This window comes from Vulpes vulpes, chromosome 10, assembly GCF_048418805.1.
Source record: "Vulpes vulpes isolate BD-2025 chromosome 10, VulVul3, whole genome shotgun sequence".
Classification (NCBI taxonomy): domain Eukaryota; kingdom Metazoa; phylum Chordata; class Mammalia; order Carnivora; family Canidae; genus Vulpes; species Vulpes vulpes.
Window position 1 is genome coordinate 51911786 of NC_132789.1, and position 22452 is coordinate 51934237.

Below are 22452 nucleotides of genomic sequence, written 5' to 3' on the forward strand. Positions count from 1 at the left end.
ACGTACAGCTCTCAGGAAGTTTGTTTGAGTGGAGGGGACCAAAAAAAAAAAAAAAAAAAAAAAGCTATATAATTCCAGATAGTGACAATGCTATAAAGTACAAAGGATGACATGGGAAGCTGTTTTATAAGTGGGTGATCAGGGATCCCTGGGTGGCTCAGCGGTTTGGCGCCTGCCTTCAGCCCAGGATATGATCCTGGGGTCCCGGGATCGAGTCCCACATCAGGCTCCCTGCATGGAGCCTGCTTCTCCCTCTACCTGTGTCTCTGACTCTATCTCTCTCTCTCTCTCATAAATAAATAAAATCTTAAAAAAAGAAAATAAGTGGGTGATCAGGGAAGGTGACACAGGAGCTGAGTGTTCCAAGCAGAGGGGACCAGTATAACACAAAAGCCCTGAAGCAGGGACCACCAGCTGGAGATGATCAAGAAATGGAAAGGTGCTCATGTGGCAGGAGCACAATGAATGAGAGGAAGACACGCCCAAGAGGAGGCTGGAGAGGTGAGCAAGGGCCATGTCCCACAGAGCCTCGTAAGACACAGGAAGAGACTGGATTTTATTCTGAGTTGGATGGGAAGCCTTTAGGTCTTGAGACAAGTGACTCGATCTGATTTACACTTTCAAAGCAACCCTCTGGCAACTGCATGGAAAATGGACTGGGGAACAGTGAGGCTGGAGGCAGGGAAGCCCAGTTAGGTTACTGCACAGTCCAGAGTGGGTGGCTTAGACCAGAGTGCTAGTGCGGCAGTGAAGGTGGAACTCGGGGGCCTCTCACTGGCTGCAGTGACCAGTTGCCCCATGCCACCCCCCACTCTCGGCAGCATTTGCCTCTTCGTCTAACCTTTCCCCAAGCCCTGATCACCAGGGAGCAGATGTGCCAGTGTTAATGTCCAAAACCCCCCGCTAAGTCCCAGAGCCTCTCAAGGATGGTAGCCAGGCTTAGGAGAGCTCTGGCACCGCTGAGCGCAGGGCTGGGCAAGGTCACGCCAGGGCTCAAAAGCAGCAAAGGAAAGAAGGCAGGCACCCCACAGCCAGCCACGTCGCTAACAGCACAAGGATATCAGTAACCAAAGAGAGAAATAGGGCAAGAGAAGGAAAAAAGTAGAGGCAGGTGGTTTTATGGAATGATGAGACAAATGGACACAGTAGTTACAAGGATCCAGGGCAAAATGAAGCAGCTACCCAGCCATCCCAATCTAGGCGTCCACGTGGGTTGCGCCCTCTCTGGTTACAGTGACCACCTGGCCCACCTCACCCCCACCCCCCCACCTCTTGGCATTTATCCCTTTGTCTAACCTTTCCTCAAGCCCTGATCACCCAGGGAGCAGATGTGCTAGATAATGTCCAACAGTCCCAAAAGCCCCAGGGCCTCTCAAGGATGGGAACCGGGCTTGGTAGAACTCCAGCACCACTGAGCACAGGGCAGGGCGAGTCCACACTGGGGCTCAAAGGGTGAAGCAGTGAAGGGAAGAGGACAGGCACCGCCCCACAGCCTTGTGACTAAGAGCACAAGGATATTGGGGCACCTGGGTGGCTCAGTTGGTTAAGCGTCTGACTCTTTGATTTCAGCTCAGGTCATGATGGTCTCAGGGTCCTGAGACCCAGCCCTTCCCTGCCTCTGGCTCCTCACACAGCAGGAAGTCAGCTTGAGGATTCTCTCTCCCTCTCTCTCTTCCCCCACCCCCCAACCCCCACTCCCACTCTGCTCATGCATGCACACTCTCTAAAATAAAGAATCTTTTCTTTTAAGATTCTATTTATGGGAAGGGGATGCACGAGCAGGGGGAGGGGTAGAGGGGGAGGGAGAGTGAGAAGCAGACTCCCCGCTGAGCAGGGAGCCTGACATGCGGCTCAATCCCAGGACCCTGGGATCATGACCTGAGCAGAAGGCAGAGGCTTAACTGACTGAGTGAGCTAGGCACCCCAATAAATCAATCTTTTATAAAATTTTTTAAAAAATCACATCAGTAACCAAAGAGAGAAATGGGGCGGAGTAAGACACCGAGGGACGGGGTGGTATAGATGATTCTAGGGAATTATATGGGGTGAAATGCCAGAGCAGTTACAAGGAATCTGGGCAAAGCATAGCAACTACCTGGCCATCCCACTCTAGGTGTCCATGTGGGTGAGGCCCTCCAATCAGCCCTGAAGTGTGAGGCCTCGGGTCTACCCTGAAATTGGTCCCACTGAGGCAGGGACACCACTGTCGGACAGTACAGGTGTCACTGGGCACGTAACCTGGAAGGAAAAGCCCTTCTGAAGGAGGAAAGTCAGGATGGAGAAGGAAGCCTCGGGAAGGCAGCCTGCCCTGAAAAGAATGTGAAGTGGGCCCCCGGTAGAACCAGGGACCTGCCCGACCCAAGACCCAGGCTCAGAAACACCTACAGTAAGCAGGGCAGTTAGGGCTGGGGCCAGGGAAGAGTAAGCTCTGCTTAAGGGAGCCAAGGAGCCCCCAGATTCGTCAGAGACTTGTCACCCCCTCACCCGCCAGGCAACGCAGTCCCCTAAGAGGCAGGCTGGCAGATTGGGTGGAGGGGAGACTGAGCTGAGACAGCTCCCTTCCGCCCCAACTGTTGATTCCCAAGCCACCCCTGTGCCACGGCCCTAGCTCAGGCCCCAGGCCCTCTTCCTCAGCTTAGGATTAGACCTCAGCCTCCATAACCCTCTCCAGGCGCTGTCCCCCCAGTCTACTCTCCTCACTGCATCTGTGTGATCCTTTAGGTGCTCCCCACTGCCCTTGAGACAGGATTCAAGTTCCTGAACCGACCTCCAAAGTCCACCTTGATTTGGCCTCCACCTACATCTCTGCTGCTTCTCCTACGCCCGTTCAATACTTCCATTTACTGAACTCAGTATGTCTGAGTTGGGTGTATGGCTCCTTCTCCCGGGAATGTCCTTACTCCCATCTCAGCTTCTGGGAACCTCCAACACTCAACACAGGTCCTCCTCCTCCGGGAAGCCTCTCTAGAACAATCCAGTTCCTGGCCGGCCCTGTGAGTGCTCTTGACCAGAGGCCTACAGGCCCCCTCCCCGCCACGGTGCCACCTCCTGGCCAGCACCCCAGACTCCCCGCTGCCCTGTGCTGGCCACTAAGGACAGAGCCTCAGGGGGGTCCCTGAGCATCAGGGTCCCTGCAGTCAAGGAGAGCCAGTGTGCTAAGAAAGGCAAAGCCACCCACAGATGCCCACCGCACAGGGCAGACTGGGAAGAAACAGCCCACCTATACCAGGGCTCAGAGGAAGGAGGGAAGGCCTTCTCGAGAAAGAGGGATCTGAGCAGGGCCTCCAAGGATTTAATGGCAGAGGAGCAGAAAGGGCATGCTTGGCAGACGGAAGGAGCAAAGAAAGGAGAGAAGGCAATGCCTAGCAAAGCAGGGCTTAGTCTAAGCGCAGGGAGCGGGGGAGGGGGAGGTGCCAGACCGCAAGACCCACTCTGAGAAGCCTGTGTCGCTCCTGAGGGTGTGGGGACCCAGGAGACTGCCAAGGCCGGAGTAGGGCTCAACCCTCAGTGCCCTGACAGTGACGGCCAGAAAGTACACAGACTAGAAACATTTCTTGACTGTTAAAGGCCTTTGCCCATGTCATACCCACCGCCTGCCACAGGGAGGGGTGTCAGGCCAGGGGGAGGGGACCAGGATGGAGAGCAAGGTCCAGACTCAGGGAGGACTGTGCTTCTTGTAGGGGATGGGGGGAGGCGGGGGACACAGAAGCCTCTGCCCCAGGCCGAACATTTCCTCTCAGGGTGGCAGCTGTGCCCAGGCTAGGCGGGGCACAGATGGAATGGTCTCAGGTCCTCCGGAGCCAGGCGAGGGGGGGCAGGCAGCAGTCAGGATGGCCGCTTTTCAGGGGTCATCAGTCGCTCCACCTCCCGCATGAACCGCAGACACAACTCTTCCTGCCAGGGCAGAGCCACACATTGCACAGCCACGGGCAGCCCCACACTCTTCTTCACAGCCTACAGGGGACACAGGCATCAGGAGGGCGGCAGTGGAGCAGAGCCCCTTCTCCCCCAGGGACCAGGAGGCACCGCAGCTGGAGAGGCTGCAGTCTTTCAGGCTCTCACATCAAGGTGGAGCCGGGCACGCAAGGGAGTGGCCAGCTGGCTCACTCAGTAGAGCATGCAACCCGATCTTGGGGTTGTGAGTTTGAGTCCCATGTTGGGTGTAGAGCTTACTGGAGAGGAGAGGAGAGGAGAGGAGAGGAGAGGAGAGGAGAGGAGAGGAGAGGAGAGGAGAGGAGAGGAGAAGAGAGAAGAGGGGAGGGGAGGGGAGGGGAGGGGAGGGGAGGGGAGGGGAGGAGAAAGGCAAGGAGAAAGGCAAGGCAAGGCAGGCAAGGCCTGCTCGTGCTTATGCTGCTTCCCTCACAGCAGCAGCCGGAGTTGGAGTGTGGGTAGGAGTCTAGGGGAAGGGGGACCCCAGGGGCCAGGCCAGGCCCTGCAGCCTCACCTTCTGTAGCATGTTGTCCCAAATATCCCCATAGTAGCCCTTGTAATGTTCCATCTGGGCCTCATCCTCGGTGGTCACCGTGGTGACAGGCACCACCCCCGCTGGGAAGTCCAGGCAGTTGTAGAGCACAGTGTAGCTGATAGCGGCTGAAAGGCAGCACAGGCAGTCGGAGCGGGCCGGTGATGCTCCTGCCAACTGTCTACCCTGGGAGATGGCACCCTGCCTCTCAGATGGGGAGAGGCTCTCTCCAGAGCCCAGACTTGAGGAGGGAGTGACAAAGCCCAGGAATCCAGATTCAGGGCAGGCTGCAGCACCTGCCGAGGCCTGTCTGGTGATGTTGCCCGGGGACCTTCCCCATCTGACCACTGGTCCTATTTTCTTGGTTTTCCTCAATCCCACCTGGACTGTAAACACCACCTCCCCAAACCATAAGCTCCATAACTCAAGATCTCCGACTTCAGTGGCGCTGAGGGCAGGGAGCTTGCTCCCTCCCAGAGAATCCCATCCAACTCCCATCTCTCCAGCCAGTTAGATTGAGGGAGGAAGGGTCCCAAGGGCAGGGCCCTCCCAACCCCAAGGCTCCTCCCACTTGCCGGCAGCCTGCTGGGCACTGGGCTGAACCCACAGAAGAGGAGAGGCAGGCGGGAGTGTCAGGGTGTAGTGGGGCAACAGGCCTCACCTGTGGCCTTGCCCGGGGCGTTCAAGTCCAGAGCGGGGCCCAGCATGGGGGTGAGCAGCACATCCAGGTCCAGGGCTCTCCACTGGGCAATCACGGAGTTGCGGTACACCTGGGAGGCGGCCAGCACACCAGAGGAAGCCCTCAGACCCAGCCCATCACACGGAGTCTTCAATGCAGGGACTGTGGCCGGGGTGGCTCTGGCCCCAGCACCTGGCCTGGGCTCTGGACTAAGCCACAGTGGGATGGAGGTGCTCAGGGCACACAAGCATGGCTGCTTTCAGGAGGCTCCACCTCCCACATGAACTGTGGACATCATTTTTCCTGCCAGAGCAGGGCCACCTAGTTCCCGACAGCACCAGTGGGCAAAGAGGCGTCCAGGCCAGCAGCCGTAGACTGACCTGGGCCCCAAGGATGAGCACCCAGCAAGTGAGGATCAGAGAGCAGGGCCTGAGTAGACCAGTCCAGGGGGCAGAAGGGGAAATGATAGGCCACTCCAGGGGACCAGCGGCTAAGAGATCCCATTGGCAGGTGTCCTGTCCAGCTCCACCCCATACCCCACCCCATAGTCTAGGGGCTCTGGCCTCACCTCAATCTCATGCTGCAGTTCCCAGAGCTTGCCGGCCGACCTGGGCAGAGGAAATGAGGTCACTGGCCATCGTGGCCACAGCCATGGAGAGTAGCAACATCAGATCCCTACTCTTAACACCTCCCAGATTTTACTCCTCCATGGACCCTTCTCAACTGTGGGAGCCCCGAGAGCTCCAGGAGCTACAAGAGTAGTACAGGAAAGGAGTTCAAATCCCTAAGTTCATGTCCTGTTGAGAAAATCAGGCCCCAAGAGGGATTTAGGCTATGTCACTCAGTGACTCTGCAGCAGAGTCAGGCCCAGCTCAGGCCTGATTCCCAATTATCCTCAGGATACAAGAGAGACCAGAGCTACCAAAGGTCCTAAATGCCTGGCAGTGAGAGAAGGGGCAAGTCCACAGGATGTCAGGGCCTAAAAATGAGGCCATTTGGGGCCTGCTTTCCCTACCCAAGCCACTAAGGGGACAGCAGGACCCAGCGCAGCTCAGTTCATGTCAGACCTCTAAGAGCAGCGTCTCTCAGGGCTTCCCCAGTGCCTCCCCAGTGCTTCCTTTCCTGGGCCTTTCTACCCTCACCTCGCCTCGCCTCGCCAGGCCTTCCCCTCTCTAGTCGGTCTCATCCCAAGATCTCCTCTCTAGCCAGACCTGGACCCCGCGAAGACCAATTTCAAGGTCCCATCTGAAAGCCACTGAGGTTGCCACCCTGGCCGGGCCACTTCCAGCCTCAGAAGCTACTTCCCTCCTCTCTTCCTGTCAAAAACCACTTAACCCCAGGTCAGGGAAAGAGGGAGGCAGATTCTAGGCATGGGAAAAGTCCTTACCGGGGCTTCATGCTGTTAAGAAAAGCTGCCACCCTCGGGAACTGCCGGAGGACAAACACAGTGTCAGTGACCCAGTGACTCAGTTCTGGGCTGAGTGCAGACAACATTCTTCCTCAAGCCAAGCCACCTGTGCCTCTTCCCTCTGTCCCTTCCCCCAGGTCCCAGGTCAGCACCTCTTTCAGCATGTGGGCTGGCTGAAGATTGCAGGGCATGGGGAGAGGAGAGGAGTCTGGGTAGGGGTTGGAGAGAAGAGGAGGCCATGCTTGCCCAAATCAAGAGAGGCGGAAGTGAGAGGGGACGAGCCCCACAGGCTCCCTCCCAGCCCACCCAGCCCTCTGCTCCTTGTGCCCTCACCAGAGGCTTCAGCAGGAAAGCCAGCAGTCCTTTCAACCAACTTGGCATCTTCAGAATTGAGATCAGGTCCCCCAGGCAGGGGTCCACGAAATCACCTTTGCTGGGAGACAAAGAGTCCAGTCCAGCACTCCCTTCCCAGGCCTCCCTCCTGGCTTGCCCCCATCCACAGCACCCCCAGTCAGTGTCATCTCTTCAGTGACACCCTCTCTATTCCCTCCCCACCAGACTCTGGTAACCACTGGTCTCCAACCCCTTCACTTGCCTCCTTTTTTTTTTTTTTTTTCCACTTTTCTCCTTTTATTTATTTTTTTAAGATTGTATTTCTTCTTGGGACCCCTGGGTCGCTCAGTGATTGAGCGTCTGCCTTTGGCTCAGGGCGTGATCCTGGGGTCCAGGGCTGAGTCCCACATCGGGTTCCCTGCAGGGAGCCTGCTTCTCTGCTTCTCCCTCTGTATATGTCTCTGCCTCTCTCTCTCTCTGTCTCATGAATAAATAAATAACATCTCTAAAAAATATTTTCTTTCTTTTTTTTTAAGTAATCTCTACACCCAACGTGGGGCTCAAATTCACAACCCCGAAATCAAGAGTCCTGTGCTGTACAAACTGAGCCAGCCAGGTGGCCCTATCTGCCTCCCTTTAGATATGTGACTTGTTTTTGCTGATCCTTTGGGACACCTGGACTCCACTCCATACCCGCTGGAGCTTCCCAAGGCAGGACTCTGTGTCTCCCTCCCTGGCAAACTCAGTTCAAAGCAATAAGGACTCATCTCCCTGGTGAGGGCTTGACACTGAGGACATCCCCTATGGATGCTGATGCCAGCTGAGAGGTACAAATGGAGCCCCCATGACTCTTATTTCTGAGGCTGTCTCTAGCTCTAGAACTCAGGCAAAGGTCTCAGGAGACTGACCCTAGGGCTTCATTCTGAGGGCCGGAGTGAGGAGCAGCTCCTTCTGCTGAAGCCTGTACCATACTCAGTATTAGAAGAGACCAGTCTTGGGGCAGCCCGGGTGGCTCAACGGTTTAGCGCCGCCTTCAGCCCAGAGCCTGATCCTGGAGACCTGGGATCGAATCCCAAGTCGGGCTCCCTGCATGGAGCCTGCTTCTCCCTCTGCCTGTGTCTCTGCCTCTCTCTCACTCACTCTGTGTCTCTCATGAATAAATAAATAAATAATAAAACCTTTAGAAGAGGCCAGTCAGCCCAGGCACATCCCCAAGAGATACCCTCACAGGTCTGTCTTGCACCCCTGTCACACTTAAGGACTGAAAGCTTCTTAGTAGAACCAGCTTCCCTAAACATGAGCTCTGCAAAAGTTGATTTGATCCAGCCCACCTACTCAATGAAAGAGAAAACTATTCAGACCCTGGGACACCTGGGTGGCTCAGTGGTTGAGCATCTGCTTTCAGCTCAGGTCATGATCCTGGAGTCCGGGGATGGAGTCCCACATCGGACTCCCCACAGGGAGCCTGCTTCTCCCTCCGCCTGTGTCTCTACCTCCCTCTGTGTCTCTCATGAATAAATAAATAAAATCTTAAAAAAAAAAAAGGCAAACTTTGCTCAATCAGAAGAGCCTGGAGTCACAGTATGATGTCTAGACCTCTCCCTTCCTGCTTCACCCTGCTCTTGTCTCTCAATCTTTCCCAAATAGATAAGCAACTCCCCTGCCCACCCCCTACCTCCCAACAAGCTCCCATCAATTGAGCTCTGCTCAATCCACCCTCCCCTCAAGCTGGTACCTTTCTAAAGTCTCCCTGGTGGGGTATCTCCAGGCTCAACCTGCACAGTTAGAGGGGCAGTGAGGTCCCTGCCTAGAATGCTCTGGCCTTCTTTGTGTTCAGCTGAGCCTGTCCCCCATCTTCTCCCAGAGTGGCCCATCTTGAGAATAACAGTAACCAGCTAGTCTCCCTGGCTCTACCCATGTCCTGACCCCACCCCAGACCCCAAAGTCTAACATCACTTACAAGTTCTGTAGGAAGCTGTGGCCGCCATCACTGAACAGCCCACCAGTTGACAGGGTCTCCAGAGCATGGGGTATGTTGCTTGGCAGGAAGGGAACCAGCTGCAGGATTGAGGGGTGTAAGGCCGCCACACCTAGAAACCCTTGACTCCCATGAACCCCATGCTGCCCATGCAGCCCAGGCCCCCCACCCTGCCCCACACAGGGTAGCCCTCACTGGAGCAGCCATACTGACCCACGAAAACTCCCTTAAAATGCACCTTATGAGAGAAGTCAGGCCACACATAAACTTCTCAGATGAACAGATTAAAACCCATTGGCCCACTATCCTGGGATGGTAGGAATCCTGGGATTGTGGTTGATGAAAGCCTCCCAATGCTGCACTCACCCATCCCCCACATAGGGTTGAGCTCATCATCAATCACTTAAATTAACACTCATGATCAGCCCTCTATCCACTGGTCCCACAGGGACAGAGTTCCCAACCCAACCACAAAACAATCAGGATGAAAGGACACCGGGGACAGGTGGCAGCCTTGGGTACCAGGAAGGTTTCCCTGAAAGAAGGCCTGTACCAGGACTTCCAGGTCCCCACAGCTATACCGTGTGGCCAGCAGCCTCAAGGCTCTGCTTGGTCTCCAGTACAGCCCGCTTCATGGCCGGGGTGGGCATGGTATAGTTGTCGGTCTCATAATACCCCACACGCAAGGGCCGAGAGCTTGTGTAGACCTGGGGGCAAGACACAGGAATCAGAACCAGGTCAAGGTAGGGAGGCCCAAAGTAGGGCTCTCAGAGATCGGAGAAGCTCCTCAGCCCCAGACACAGCTGAAAGGCTGCAGCCTGGATCCCCAGAAAACTGAGTGCTCAAGAGGCCAGCCCTTTCTACAGCGACCCTTTCACAAAACACCTTCACCAAGACCCTGCAGGAGGGGCCCAGCAAGGGTGAGGATTCCCCTGGGGCCATATGCTGAAACTGAAGGCTTCAGGTCTAGATAGGGAGATAGGCAAACAGGCCCTGAGTGGGGCTGGGACGTGCCAAAGTCCCCCCAGCGCAGACTTACACCACTAGGCCCAGAACCCAGGAATCCCGTCTCTTGGATTGAGGCCCTCCACTGCCTGTTTTGAGTCCTGGCTCCCATGATAATTTGTTCCAGACCACATAACGGGGACTTTGTCTCCTCTTCTCCTCCCTCTCAGGAAGGAGTTCTTAAACCACTGGGTTGTGAGAATATCCTCTGCCAAGGGGGGGCGGGGTCACCCCACCCAGCCCAGGTCTCCTGCCTGCCAAGAAACACCCTAGTGCTCCCTAGAGCAGAAGAGGCTGGGCCAGGAGGTGGGACCTTTCCTCAGCACAGGGAAACCCCCCTTCGCACCCCCACCCCCCCATAGGCATTCAGCACGTGGCTACAGACTGTCCCCACTGCTAGGCACAATCCATGAGGATCCAAACTCCAGGGCAAATGGGAATCCCACGGTTATGCGTCTTTAACAGGACCCCGATAATGAGAGAGGGGACCAGACCCCCCCTTCGCACCCCCCCCCCCCCACCAGCCTAAAAGCCCCAAGGTCACCGCATTCGGGCAAGAGCTCCATCTGGTGGCTGCTTGTGGAGCAGCAGCTGAGCCTGGCTTCAGACCCTTGGGGGCTGGTTTTCAGGGGACAGAGCCTCCAGGGCCTGCGCACACTGCCTGGGGGCTGCTCTCTGGGCTCAGGAGCACCAGTAATAACCAGACTCAATCCCATGCCCATCCCCGCCCCTGCTCACCTCCTCCTTGAAGGGCAGCGGGGGCACCGTGGGGTCCAGGCGGAACATGTCCTCACACAGCAGCGCTCGCAGGCACAGCGCTAGGCTCTCCACATCCCGGGCCATGGGGCCAGCTGAGAGCTGCACTGTGGGGCAGGCAGGGGAAGGAAGAAAGATCACCCTGCCCTAATGGGCTCTGGGGCTGGGGCCAGGCAAGGGCAGGGCGGGGGCCCAGGAGTGTGAGCAGAGACAAGGAGGTAGGAACTCAGACCTAGACTAGCCTGGGAGCCAAATCTGGCCCCTAGGAGAGGCCCAGGGAGAGGTGGGTGGGGCAGGCCCCCCCTCCTCCTCCAGGGCACGAGGGAACCCCAGACCTCACCTGCTACCTGTCCATAGACACAGCCCTTCAGGCCACTCTTGCTGGATAAGAAACACAAGATGTTGGAAACAGGAAACGGTCACCCTCTGTCCAACCACAAACCCATACAGCATCCTAGAACTCTCACCACTTTGGAGACTAGGAACCAAGGCCAACGGTGCCGTGACACTCCCTCCCAGCAAAACCCCAATGAGGGGATCCCTGCCTGGGGCCCAGAGAGGTTGGAAGCCAGGCCAAGATCACACAGCAAGAGACCCAGAAGCTCCCTTTACCCACCACTCCCACCATACCTGAGGCGGTTCGCCGTGGGCTTGAGGCCACAGATGCCACAGAAGGCGGAGGGAAAGCGGATGCTGCCTCCGATGTCAGTGCCTAAGCCGAGGGGGGAGCCTCCAGCTCCAATGAGGGCCCCTTCACCCCCGGAGGAGCCCCCTGGGCTTTTGGAGGACTTCCAAGGATTCAAAGTCTGGCCAAAGAGGGGGTTACTGCAGTCATAGCTGGGGGAAGCAGGAACGGGTCAGGGCAGGTCACAGCGGTGCCAGCGCCCCAGCCCCCACCCTGCACCCCATCCAACCTGAACATGGACTGAGGGATGTTGGTGTGCACGAAGGGCACAGCACCCTGTAGCTTCAGCACCTGCACCAGCACACTGTCACACTCCGCAGGCATGCTCTCGTTCAGGCTCAAGCCCAGGGTTGAGTCCTGGCCCTGGAGGGAGAGACGGGCACCCACGGGGGCATGGCTGATGGGTCCGGGCCCTCTGGTGGCAGAGGGTCCACTCCTCCACCGTCTCATAGGCCAGAGCAGGGCACACCACGGTCCCTCGCAAGGCCTCTGGACCCAATGTGTCCCATAAGAGCCCAGAGTAACCGAGGAGGCAGAGCTGGCGCCAGGGGAGGGGGGCTGAAGCCTGCTAGGAAGCAGGGCACACCTTGTAGCTGAAGCACTCCTTGAGGCTCACAGGGACGCCATAGAGCAGCCCTCGCCTCGGGGCCTGGGACAGCTGAGTCTCACAGTCCGCCAGGTAGGTGGTCACACAGTTGATCCCTTTGTTTACTTCCCAGGCCTGGAGGAGGGAGAATTGGACACAAGGCAGAGTGTCATTGGCCTTTTTTTATTTTTTAAACTGTGGTAGAGGGCAGCCCCGGTGGCGCAGCGGTTTGGCGCCACCTGCAGCCTGGGATGTGATCCTGGAGTCCCAGGATGGAGACCCACGTCAGGTTCCCTGCGTGGAGCCTGCTTCTCCCTCTGCTTGTGTCTCTGCCTCTCTCTCTCTCTCTCTCTCTGTGACTATCATAAATAAATAAATAAAAATTTAAAAAAATAAATAAATAAATAAAATTGGCTTTTTAAAGTATACCCAGCAAAAGGGTGACCAGCAGCATGGCCCAGAGCCAGCAGCACAAAGAATGTAGGGCCCAGCACCCACCTCGCTGGGGACACCTGGCCCCAGCCTTCCCTGGCAGTGTCTGGCCTCAACCCCAAGATGGAGACAATACTTCCTGGGCCAGGGCCCGGCCAAGCGCTCAAAGGAGCAAGACACGGGCCTCAGATGCCCCCCAGAGGGATGAGCTGGGAGGAGGGTGACCTTTGGCCACTCTACCTCTTCCTCTAAGCCACATCTCTGTCAGTGAAGCACATGGGAACCAGACAGGGGCAGATCCCCATCTGAGGCCACACTGGGAGTCAGCCCAGAGCAGGGCTAGACCCAGCTGCCAGCCTCCCAGAAGCCAGCAGGCTCTCTCCCACCCCGGGCCTGGCCCAAACCTGCCCCAGCTAAGCCTCTCCTCTCTGGGAAACTCTACAATGTGAGAACCAAGTCACCCCATCTGCCATGGGGCCTCTCCATGGCCCTCCACCCATACTCAGCAGCACCCTAGGGGAGGGCCAGTCAGGGCAGAACGATGCACGGCTTTCCACAATACTCCTGTCCCTGTGAGACATCTGAGGGAAATGGCGTGGGCCCCGCTGCCACACCCCGGCACGCGCAGTGTGTGTGTGGGCTGCCCACGGCCGGCAGGGACCAGGCTGATCTGTGACCAGAATGCTCTCCGGTGGGTGATTAGGAAGGGCAGCCACTTTCCAGGGACACGGAGAGAGGAGACACGGCACAGTCTGTTGAGGCCGCCTGTGTCCCCTGGGGCACCCAGTGCAGGGGCTGGAGGTCCTTTCTCTGTACGCAGCCTCCCTCCCCCTCACGCAGCTACAGTCACCCATACCCACAGTCACATGCACCCATCAGTCACCCGGCATGCACATCCGCTTGCTCAGTGGTCAGCCTCACTGTCACACATTCTGTTTCAAGAAACCACATGCAGGTCAACTCGTAAAGTACAGCTCTTTCTTTCCTGTTTCATTCCAAACATGTGCCTGGAACACTCCCTATGTGAAACACACAGTGTCCGGCATGAAGTCCCAAGACAAATGAGACAAGCTCTGTCCACAAGGAGCCCGCCTTGACAGCGGAAGGAGAAGGACGAGGCACACCCAACAACACGAAGAGTGTGAGAGAGTGGGCACTGAAGAGGGACGGACCCCTAACTCAGGCTGGGAGGGGAGGGGGGTCAGGGGACGCTTCCTAGAAGAGGGCCTCCTTCTCTGAGCCCCAAAGTTCAGCCAGCGGTGCCTGTTGCCCCAAATGGGTAAAGAAGAGGGAGAAGAACCTTCCAGGTGAAGGGGATCCCGCACAAGCCAGTGCTCAGTGTGGCAGGCTGGAGCCTGGGCCCCGCCAGGAGCTGAGCTACTGATGCCCACACTCCAGAAGGCCTGGGCCGGGCGGGACGCTGGAGACCAAGAGGAGCAGAAGAGCAGAATCTGAAGAACTGGAGGCCCCAGGGGGCATCTGGCCAGGAGGCAGGTGCTCCATCATGGAGGGAGATGGTGGTGGAGGATCAGAGTGGCTGCTGGGGGATGGGGACAGGGGATGGACTGGAGAGAGCTAGAGAAAGAGAACAGACCACACTTGATGACCCGTGGAGTGGAGGCGGGAGGGAGAAGGCAGTCTGGGCCGAAAGCCAAGTTTTGAGCTAAGACAACATGCTCAGTGTCGCCCCCACACAAACACACACACACAGAGTCAGCTCCTTTCCTCTCTCTCTCTCTCTCTCTCTCTCTCTCTCTCATGCAGCAGCTCCTGGCAGCCCCTGGCACTGTGGTCCCACCCTGGCCCTCAGAGAGCAATTCCAGGCCAGGTTTTCCCTACAACCCTTGCGGAGAGAAGCCTTCCGCTGGCCTTACCTTTCCCACATAGGTGAAGAGTGCAGCCTCAGGAGACAGCTCCCCGCTGTGTAACTTCTGCACCAGCTGAGGCAGGGGCAGGGCCAGCAGTGCCTCCGAGTCCAGGTCAGGGTTCTGGGAAGACACTCAGGTAAGTATCCCCTCACCCACAGGCCCCAAGCGCCTGCAGCAGGTCACCTGTGACCTGTGCCCCTAAGTCCCCACCCCTCGCCAGAGCAGATGCTAACTGTCACAGGCCCACCTGCAGCTGTCTGACACCTAGGCAGGCCCCTGTCACCTACAGACAATGCAGACATATCTCTTCCAGAAGCTTATCAGAGGGGGTGCCCTGGGAGAGGCCATGCCGGCCTCTGAGATTATTAAACCATCACAGACCACCACCACTGATGGCCCCTCAGGTTCATGCCAGCACACTCTCTGTCTTGGTCAAGTCTTGCTGCCGTTCCCACTGCACCGATAAACTGAGGCACAAAGAGGCTAAATGCGTCACCTAGGACCACACGGGTGAAGTGTGTGGTTCTCTCCCCATTCAGCACAGGCTGCCCACTGCCTAGCCACCTGCACTAACCACTCAGCCCCTAGTGGGGTGGGGGTGGAGGGCAGAAAAAGAAAAAGACACTGTTCTGGGGGTTGGGGTGTAGCTAGAGACCATGCCTAAGAGAGAGGATTTTTTCCTTCGTTCCAGGTACGTAGTACATGGATCAAGCACCACAGTGGGGATCCCACTGACCGGAAGGCATGGCCATGCTTGGGCAGCGGGCGGGCAATTCAGAAGGAAGCAGGAAGGACTTGAGGGAAACAAAACCCCGTGTGGTGAGTGGTGGGGCACAGGCAGGTAGAGGGGCGTCAGAGAGGAGCTCTCTGAAGGACGAGGTGCAATTTTTCAGACACCTGACTGCGGGACCCTGGAAGACTCTCAGAGTCTCTGAGGTCAGGACCTGCCTGCAACCCCAGCCTGTTCCTTCCTCAGAGGTATTGAGCCAATTAGCAAACACAGCTAGAGGAGGCTCTTGGAACCGCAGCCACCACTGTCCATCCCCACTCTCCGCTGCTCCTGCCAAGGTCATCAGGGACCTCCTGGTGCCAAATCCAAGAGTTTATTTGATTCTGTTATTTGCTCCCCATCTCCCTGAGGGATTCAAAGGCACTGAGGCCACACACTGGCTCTCTGCAACTTCCCCCTGGGCATGGAGATACTCCTCTCTCTGGTGTTGTCCTGCCACTCTGCTCTTCGGTCATCCATTTATTCAGTCAACAAACATGTTCTGAACACCTGCTATATGCCAAGGACTGGCTACGTCAAGGGCTATGAATTTAGAGGTAACTAAGACAAGTCTCTGCTTTCAGAGAGCCCACACTCAAGAAAAGAAACCAGTTAACAAACGACGGACAGCTCATGGAAAGTGCAAGAAGGCAAACGTACAGGGCTGTGATGGAAATAACAGAGGACTGACTCAGATGCAACGGTCAGGCCTCTCTGAGGTGACATTTCTTTCGGCTGTGATCCGAAAGATGAGAAGGAGACTTGAGATGTGAGAAGACACAGGTTCCTCTGGGCACCCCTTGTTACCTCTCTGATGCTGGGAGAAGTGAACCCTTCTCTCAAGGCTTCCAATCCAGGCTCTTCACCTACCCCATGGCCTCCTGACCCTCCACCCAGCCTCACCCAGTTGAGCCCTGGTGCTCATGGGCTAGTGTCATTGCCATCCACCCCTGTGTCCTTCTCCCCACCCCTGAGCTCCTGCCCCATGTACCCTTGCTCAGGGAAGGGCTGCCATCCAGCCATGTGGTAAAATGAGAAAAAAGGAGTCATCCCAGACTCCTCCCCCTCTCTTCCTCCCCCACATCCAAATCCAATCAGTCGCGGTGCCACTAAGTAGCTCTGGGAAACAGCCACTTCTCCATCCCCTCTACCAAGACCCTCACGGGAGCCCATCCTTTCTCTGCTGGGTCACACAGGGCCCAGCTAACCAGTTGCCATGCCCAAGCCTTGCCGCACTCACCCACCCTTCCTGCCAGGCCAAACAGTAAAAGCCAATCAGGGCTTGCCTCTCCCCTTGAGGTCCCTGTCACACCACAAGCTCCAGAAGTGTTCCAGGCTGTGGTCCTGTCAGACTCCTCTGTGCCCCTCCTTGAGCCGCCACCTACTCACACCCTCCAGGCCTGCCCACCACACAGCCTTTGTACCCCGGCCTTGAGAATAGGAACACTCTACCCCTTTCCCTTAATTTGTTAAACACATATAATACTTACATGGGACTTTTTTGTTTGTTTATAATACAGGGAGCCACAAAGAAAAAAATGGATCCATGATCTCTCCACACACACTAGATAATCCCTGTCTGTATATCTTTCAAAAAGATACGCAAAGTGAAAACTGAACATTTCATTTACCCCACCAACCCTGCCCTGTCCGTCTTCTAAAGAGGAAACCACAGTTAATGGTTTCTAATGAAACCTCATGGGGGGGGGGGTGTTTATGGAAAACCCACCATGTATATAATTATTTTTATATATTCTATTTTTGCACAAAGGAGTCATATTATAGATACAGTACTCACTACACCTTGCCTTTCTCACTTCCTGATGGAAATAGCAAAATTGCTTTACTTTTTTTTTTCTGATTATATAAATGTGCTCACTGTAGGAAAAAAAAAGTGCCTAACAGTATGGAGGAGAAAGTAAAAATCAGCTGAAAGCCCATCACACTAGGATAATTACCACCAACAGTCTGGTCACCAGCATCTCCCACCTTGCTACAAGATGCCACAAAGTCTCTGTGCGCCTCAGCCCTGAGCTATCAGCAAGTGCCCCTCTATTCTCAGCACAAATTTTAATTTTGTCCCGTGTTCTTTCATCTGGGTGGCTGATGACACCATTGCTAACAGTTATTTTTAAGTCTTCAACTAGTTATCAGGCAGCTGAGACATTTCCTCTTTCACAAGACACCCAAGAAAGCCCAGGAGGCCAGTCTACAAACACGGAGGCAATAAAGTTTGAATGGAGAATGCAGAGAAGTGTACAAATAAGTTCTAACTAAGCGTGTGGCCCCCTGTAGCAGTCCTTTCCAAGGGACAGATACTATAGCATTGCTGACCTGCTGTCCCCCCAGCAGCTGTCCCTTCTCCTTGAGTCCCCATACTGTCCCAATTTCAGGTATCCTACATCATCCTCCATGTCTTTTTTCTTTTCCCTCATGGTGTTTTTATCACTTTTGTTCTATTTCAAGATATCTTTTCCATTTGGTCATGTAGGCCATGGAGACTGGTCTCAACAAAAACTACTCTTCCTCAGTTCATCTACTGGATCATTTTGCTTTTAAAGAAAGGTTCAAGCTGGGCCTGGAGAAGGCCAGGAGACAGAATGACAGATCCAAGTGAAGGAAGTGGCATTTGTTAAGACCAGGGGGCTTCTGACAAGTGGGGCTGTAGGAGATGTCGGGGAGAGGCATTCAGGGTAAAACTCCAAGCGCAAAGGCACAGGGGCTTGTGCAGCTGCTCTGGCATCTCTCCCAGCCATCCTATTCCAGTGATGGCAGTCTCTCTCTTCAGTCTAGAAAGGATATTAAAACCCATTTGGGGGTAGGGTTGGCGGGGGAGGGGGGAGTAAAAGGGCAAAGAGTTGTTACAGATTAAGCCTCACATAGTCAACAGAGAGTTACCTGAAACAGGCCTGACTCTAGAGTTGTTCCAGAACTGAGAGAGGTGAACCATTTTGTGAGGATCCCAGAGATGCTTAGGGGTCCCCCTCCTCCAGCAATGCCTGGGAATGCCAGCGGTATCTGGGCTCCCAGCAAGTGGTGCCAGGAGTCTATGAGGCTGGAGAGGTACCAGGGCCCTGCTAACCTCACTGCCCCTTGCTCTTTGGGGCTGGACTGAAAAAAAAAAAAAAAAAAAAAACAGAAGGCTGCTGAGACAGCCTCAAAATCCACATTCCCATCCCCATCACCCAGCTACTCCAGAGCCAAGCAGAAAGGCACTTGGGGGCAGGATGGAGGAAGGACCTGGTCCCAAGTTCCCAAGGGACTGAGTTCAGCTAAACCACCTACCCCCAGGGCCTTGGGAGCCACTGTCATCAAGATCCCATCCCTTGGCTCACTATTCAAACCAATGAGCCTACTGAGATGGCTCTTTCTCCTCCACAGCCACGGGCAAATCAAAAAGTACTTTTCACCCACCTGGAAGAGCCAAGCTATTCTGAGAGCAGGCTTTCTTGCCCCAGGAGGGTGCATGAAGAGCTTTTTTGCGTTTTGGAGCCAAAACTTCTACCCTGGAAAATTTTGTTCTTAAAAATAATGAAAGGCGGCTGCTCCAGAGGGAAACTGTGTAGATCCTGGTGTTTGGAGCTAAAGTGGGGCGAAGACGCACCCTTCTACTACCTCACACCCCTGCGGTGGGTTTCTTGTGACTATGAGGGCAGTTCGGCAGGCAGGAGCTGTGGGCTGATCCCCGAGGCTGCCCCCACACAGTTCTTGCTGGTCGAACAGGCTGGCTGCAGTTCCAGCTGTTGCCGAAGACCTGGGGTCTGGGGAGCAGCTGAGGGTCTTCAGGCTGAGCTGGGTTATCATCGTCAGGATCCCTGAGGGGGGCACCTAGGAGCTGAGCCAGAGAAGGACTGGATAGTGAAGAACTGAGGCTCTGGTAGGGTCAGTGGTCAGTTTGGTGGGCTTTTCAGCCAGCTTGGTGAATAGAGGCTGAAACCAGATACATATTTACTTCAACAAATAAATGTGGGGATCCCTGGGTGGCTCAGCAGTTTGACGCCTGCCTTTGGCCTAGGGCATGGTCCTGGAGTCCAGAGATCGAGTCCTGCATCAGGCTCTCTGCATGGAGCCTGCTTCTCCCTCTGCCTGTGTCTCTGAGACACAGGCAGAGGGAGAAGCAGGCTCCCCATGGGGAGCCGGATGCAGGATCCTGTCCTGGGATCACGACCTGAACCAAAGGCAGATGGTCAACCCTAGAGCCACCTGATGCCCATCCCTACCCAATATCTTCCCCTTCTCTAGAATGATGCTGGGGAGTCCCACCGGGCATCTAGGTTCTAGTGGTTCCAGCTCTGCCCCAACTCTAAAATCACTTGCTGCAGGCGAGCATTGCCTTCTAGGTGCAATTTTCTGTGACTCTTTCCCTGGCTCCTACCCAGGCACATCCTCCTGATTCCTGCTGTGTCCCCAGTCACCTGGAATGGTTTCTCTCCCACCTGTCAGATCTGAGTCCTACCAAACACACACCGTCACAAACAACCGTGGCAAGTTTTTCCTCCCCCGGCAGGTGGGAACATGTCTCAGAATTTATCATTTTGACTTCTCGCTGGGTCCGGTGGCTCAAACACCTGGAGTGGAAGTCCTCCTCTAGGGCCCTGGCGCCTAAACACGCACTGAGCTGATCCGGAAGGAGAAAAGCTTGTTGACAGGTCACCCAGGGAAGGGCTGGAATTACACCTGCTCAAGGAAAAGGGGGCCTGGCAGGGCCGAGAAGGGACCCCCCGGGCGGCAGGGCAGGGCGGCGGGAGCCGACTGCAGCCCGGGCGGGCCCCTTGCACTCGGGCAAGTCCGCCTCTGGCTCGCTTTCAAGATCATCACGCGCAACCAACGACTTTGGACTGGGAGCTCCCCGGGTTCCCTTGCCCGTCGCTCCCTGATTCCAAAGTCCTAACCCCGAGCATCCTAATGGTTCTCCTGATGGTTCTCAGCCTCGCAGCTCAGCGTTCCACCAGTCCTGAGGTTCTCGGCCCCGAGCAAAGCCGTCTGTCTCGGACCGGCGCGGCGACGGCCCCCCACGACCTGCGGCCCCGCGGGCTCCCGCCTCCCGCTCGGCGGCACCTGACTCCGCGGGGCTCGGAGCGCAGCAGCGCGCCGGGCGGTTCCGAAAGCAAAACCTGCGCGGGTGCGGCCGACAATGCCGCCAGGGCCCCCCGCCCGGTGCCCCGTCCCCGGGCGGTCACCTGGAGGCGGAAGCGCTGCGCCGCCTTATCCATGGTCTCCAGGGCCGCCTGCTGCCTCCGCCGCGCCCGGGCCGCCGCGCCCCTCGCCGGCCGGCGACTGGACCAGCGCAGGGCCACGGCCGCCGCCACCAAGCAGCAGGCCAGGGCAGCCCCGGAGGCGCCGGACAGCGCGGCCCACAGCTCGTCCAGCACCATGGTCTCCCGCGGCCCACCGACGCCGGCAGCCGCGGACGAGGGCCCGGCACGCGCGCCCGCCGCCGCAAAACCCGGCCTGGATCGCCGGGGATCCCGCGCCCGCCTGCGCGGAAGGGCGGGAGGGGCGGGCGCGGCGGCCGCCCGCGGGGAGACGCGCCGTTCGTTGCCTGGCAGCGGCCCGCGGCCGTCGGCGCGCAAAGGTCAAGGTCAGGGCCGCACCCCGCGGGGAGGCGCGGGCCGCGCCACCGCCGCCCCGCCGCCGCCCGGAGCCCCAGCTCCCAGCTCCCGGAAGACGCGACCAGCCGAGGCCGGGCGGGAAAGGCCGGGCCGGCGATCGGGCTCGCGGACGCGGTCAAACCCCGCACACAGTTGCGAAGCATCTTCCCAGGCCCCCCCTCCCTGGGCGCCCACCTGTCCCGTGCTCGGGGCTTCCCGGGGCACCAGTGGGAGGGGCACAGGAAGGCCCCTGGGGAGCCCCGCTGCTGCCCCTTCTCTGTCCCAACCCCGGGACACCAAGTCTCTCTCCCAGGGCTTTTCTTCGTGGCCAGACCACCCATCGCTTGTCCTTTGGCTCAGCCACTTCCTACAGACTGGCCTTCTCCAGTCATGGGCCCTCCCGGACTCTACACACGGAGGACGCCTGGTCAGGACTCTGGGGACCCGGCCCTCTTCATTAGGGGGTAGGGGGTGGGAAACACTCCACAAAAACACTCCCATCCAGGCCTCTCTCATAGGACTTTATGTGCTTTTATCCTCCCAACAGACCTATAAGGAAGGCATTTTTAATTTTTTTTAAAGATTTATTCTTACATTTTTAAAAAAGATTTTATTTATTCATTCATGAGAGGCATAGACACAGGCAGAGGGAGAGGCAGGCTCTATGCAGGGAGCCTGATGTGGGACTCGATCCCGGGACCCCAGGATCATGCCCTGGGCTGAAGGCAGGCCCAGAACCGCTGAGCCACCCAGGCATCCCCAGAAGGCATTTTTTATTCTTATTTTACAGATAAGGTAACTGAAGGCAAGAGGGGTTAAACAACTGTGGGTCACACACGTGGCTGAGTAGGGACTGAAACTTAGCTCTAGTGCCAAACCATCAAGCTTTACCACCATTATGGCCCCCTGGAAATGAAACCCTGTGGGATGCAGGGTGGGAATGTGCTTTGTGGCTGGAAATGCTGTCTGCTGAAACCCTCTGCGGTTAACTCCAGTTCTATGTTTACCTCTCTGAATCTGTGCCTTAAGATGTAAAGGGTAAGATGGTTATGATGCCTACCTCACAGGATTGTTAGCTGTATGTGAGGTCCTTTATGATGGATGCCTGACACATAGTAGGCGCTCCATAAATGTTTATTGACTGAATAAAGGCCTACCTGCAAAGAGCCTAGATGTGGTAAATAAAAAATAAAACTATCAGTGGGGTGCTTGAGTGGCTCAGTCCATGGGTCCACCAGCTCTTCATTTTGGCTCAGGTCGTGATCTCAGGGTCAGGGGGATGAGTCCCGCCACCGGTACAGCCCTCCCCAGCCCAGAGTTTGCTTGAGATTCTCTTCCTTCCCATTTGTCAGCACCCCCCACCCTCTCTCTCTAAAATAAATAAAAATAAATCTTTAAAAATAAAACTATCAGTTATTTTAACAGCAAAATGGTTTATTTGAGAATAGCAGAGAGTTGCAACTCCTGACAACCAAGCCAGTTCAAAGCCACAGGCAAGTCTAGGAAACAAAGTGGACTCTCTTTTACAGAGGAAAGGGGGAAGTTAGGAGGGGTTGCAAGAAACAAAAAGTCCATTGGAGTAAACTGAGAAATTGAGGTATAGCGGCTTTTCATTGGCTGAGCTGTTGCTGGGAGAGAAGAAAAACTTTCTTTCCTCCAGCTGGGTAGTAAAATAGTAGGAATTTTTTAAGATTTTATTTATTTATTCATGAGAGACAGAGAGAGAGGGAGGGAGAGAGGCAGAGACACAGGCAGAGGGAGACGCAGGCTCCATGCAGGAACCCTGACATGGGACTCGATCCCGATCCAGGGTCTCCAGGATCAGGCCCTGGGCTGAAGGCAACGCTAAACCGCCAAGCCACCCAGGCTGCCCAAAATAGTAGGAATTTTTAAGATGTGT

At 56.2% G+C, this 22452-nt stretch overlaps 1 protein-coding gene across 1 annotated transcript; it reads right to left on the reverse strand.

The window, feature by feature from the left end:
• Positions 1–532: 532 nt before the first annotated feature.
• Positions 533–20572, reverse strand: LOC112914763 (fatty-acid amide hydrolase 1). The gene is made up of 15 exons (XM_025991904.2): positions 20142–20572; positions 14199–14312; positions 11893–12027; positions 11536–11669; positions 11252–11458; positions 10962–11002; positions 10604–10728; positions 9442–9567; positions 8843–8940; positions 6883–6982; positions 6529–6569; positions 5710–5749; positions 5124–5232; positions 4445–4590; positions 533–3954 (listed from the first exon to the last, which is right to left on the reverse strand). The coding sequence occupies exons 1-15, from the start codon at positions 20334–20336 to the stop codon at positions 3826–3828; spliced, it is 1740 nt and encodes a 579-aa protein (XP_025847689.2). The 5' UTR covers positions 20337–20572; the 3' UTR covers positions 533–3825.
• Positions 20573–22452: the final 1880 nt, after the last annotated feature.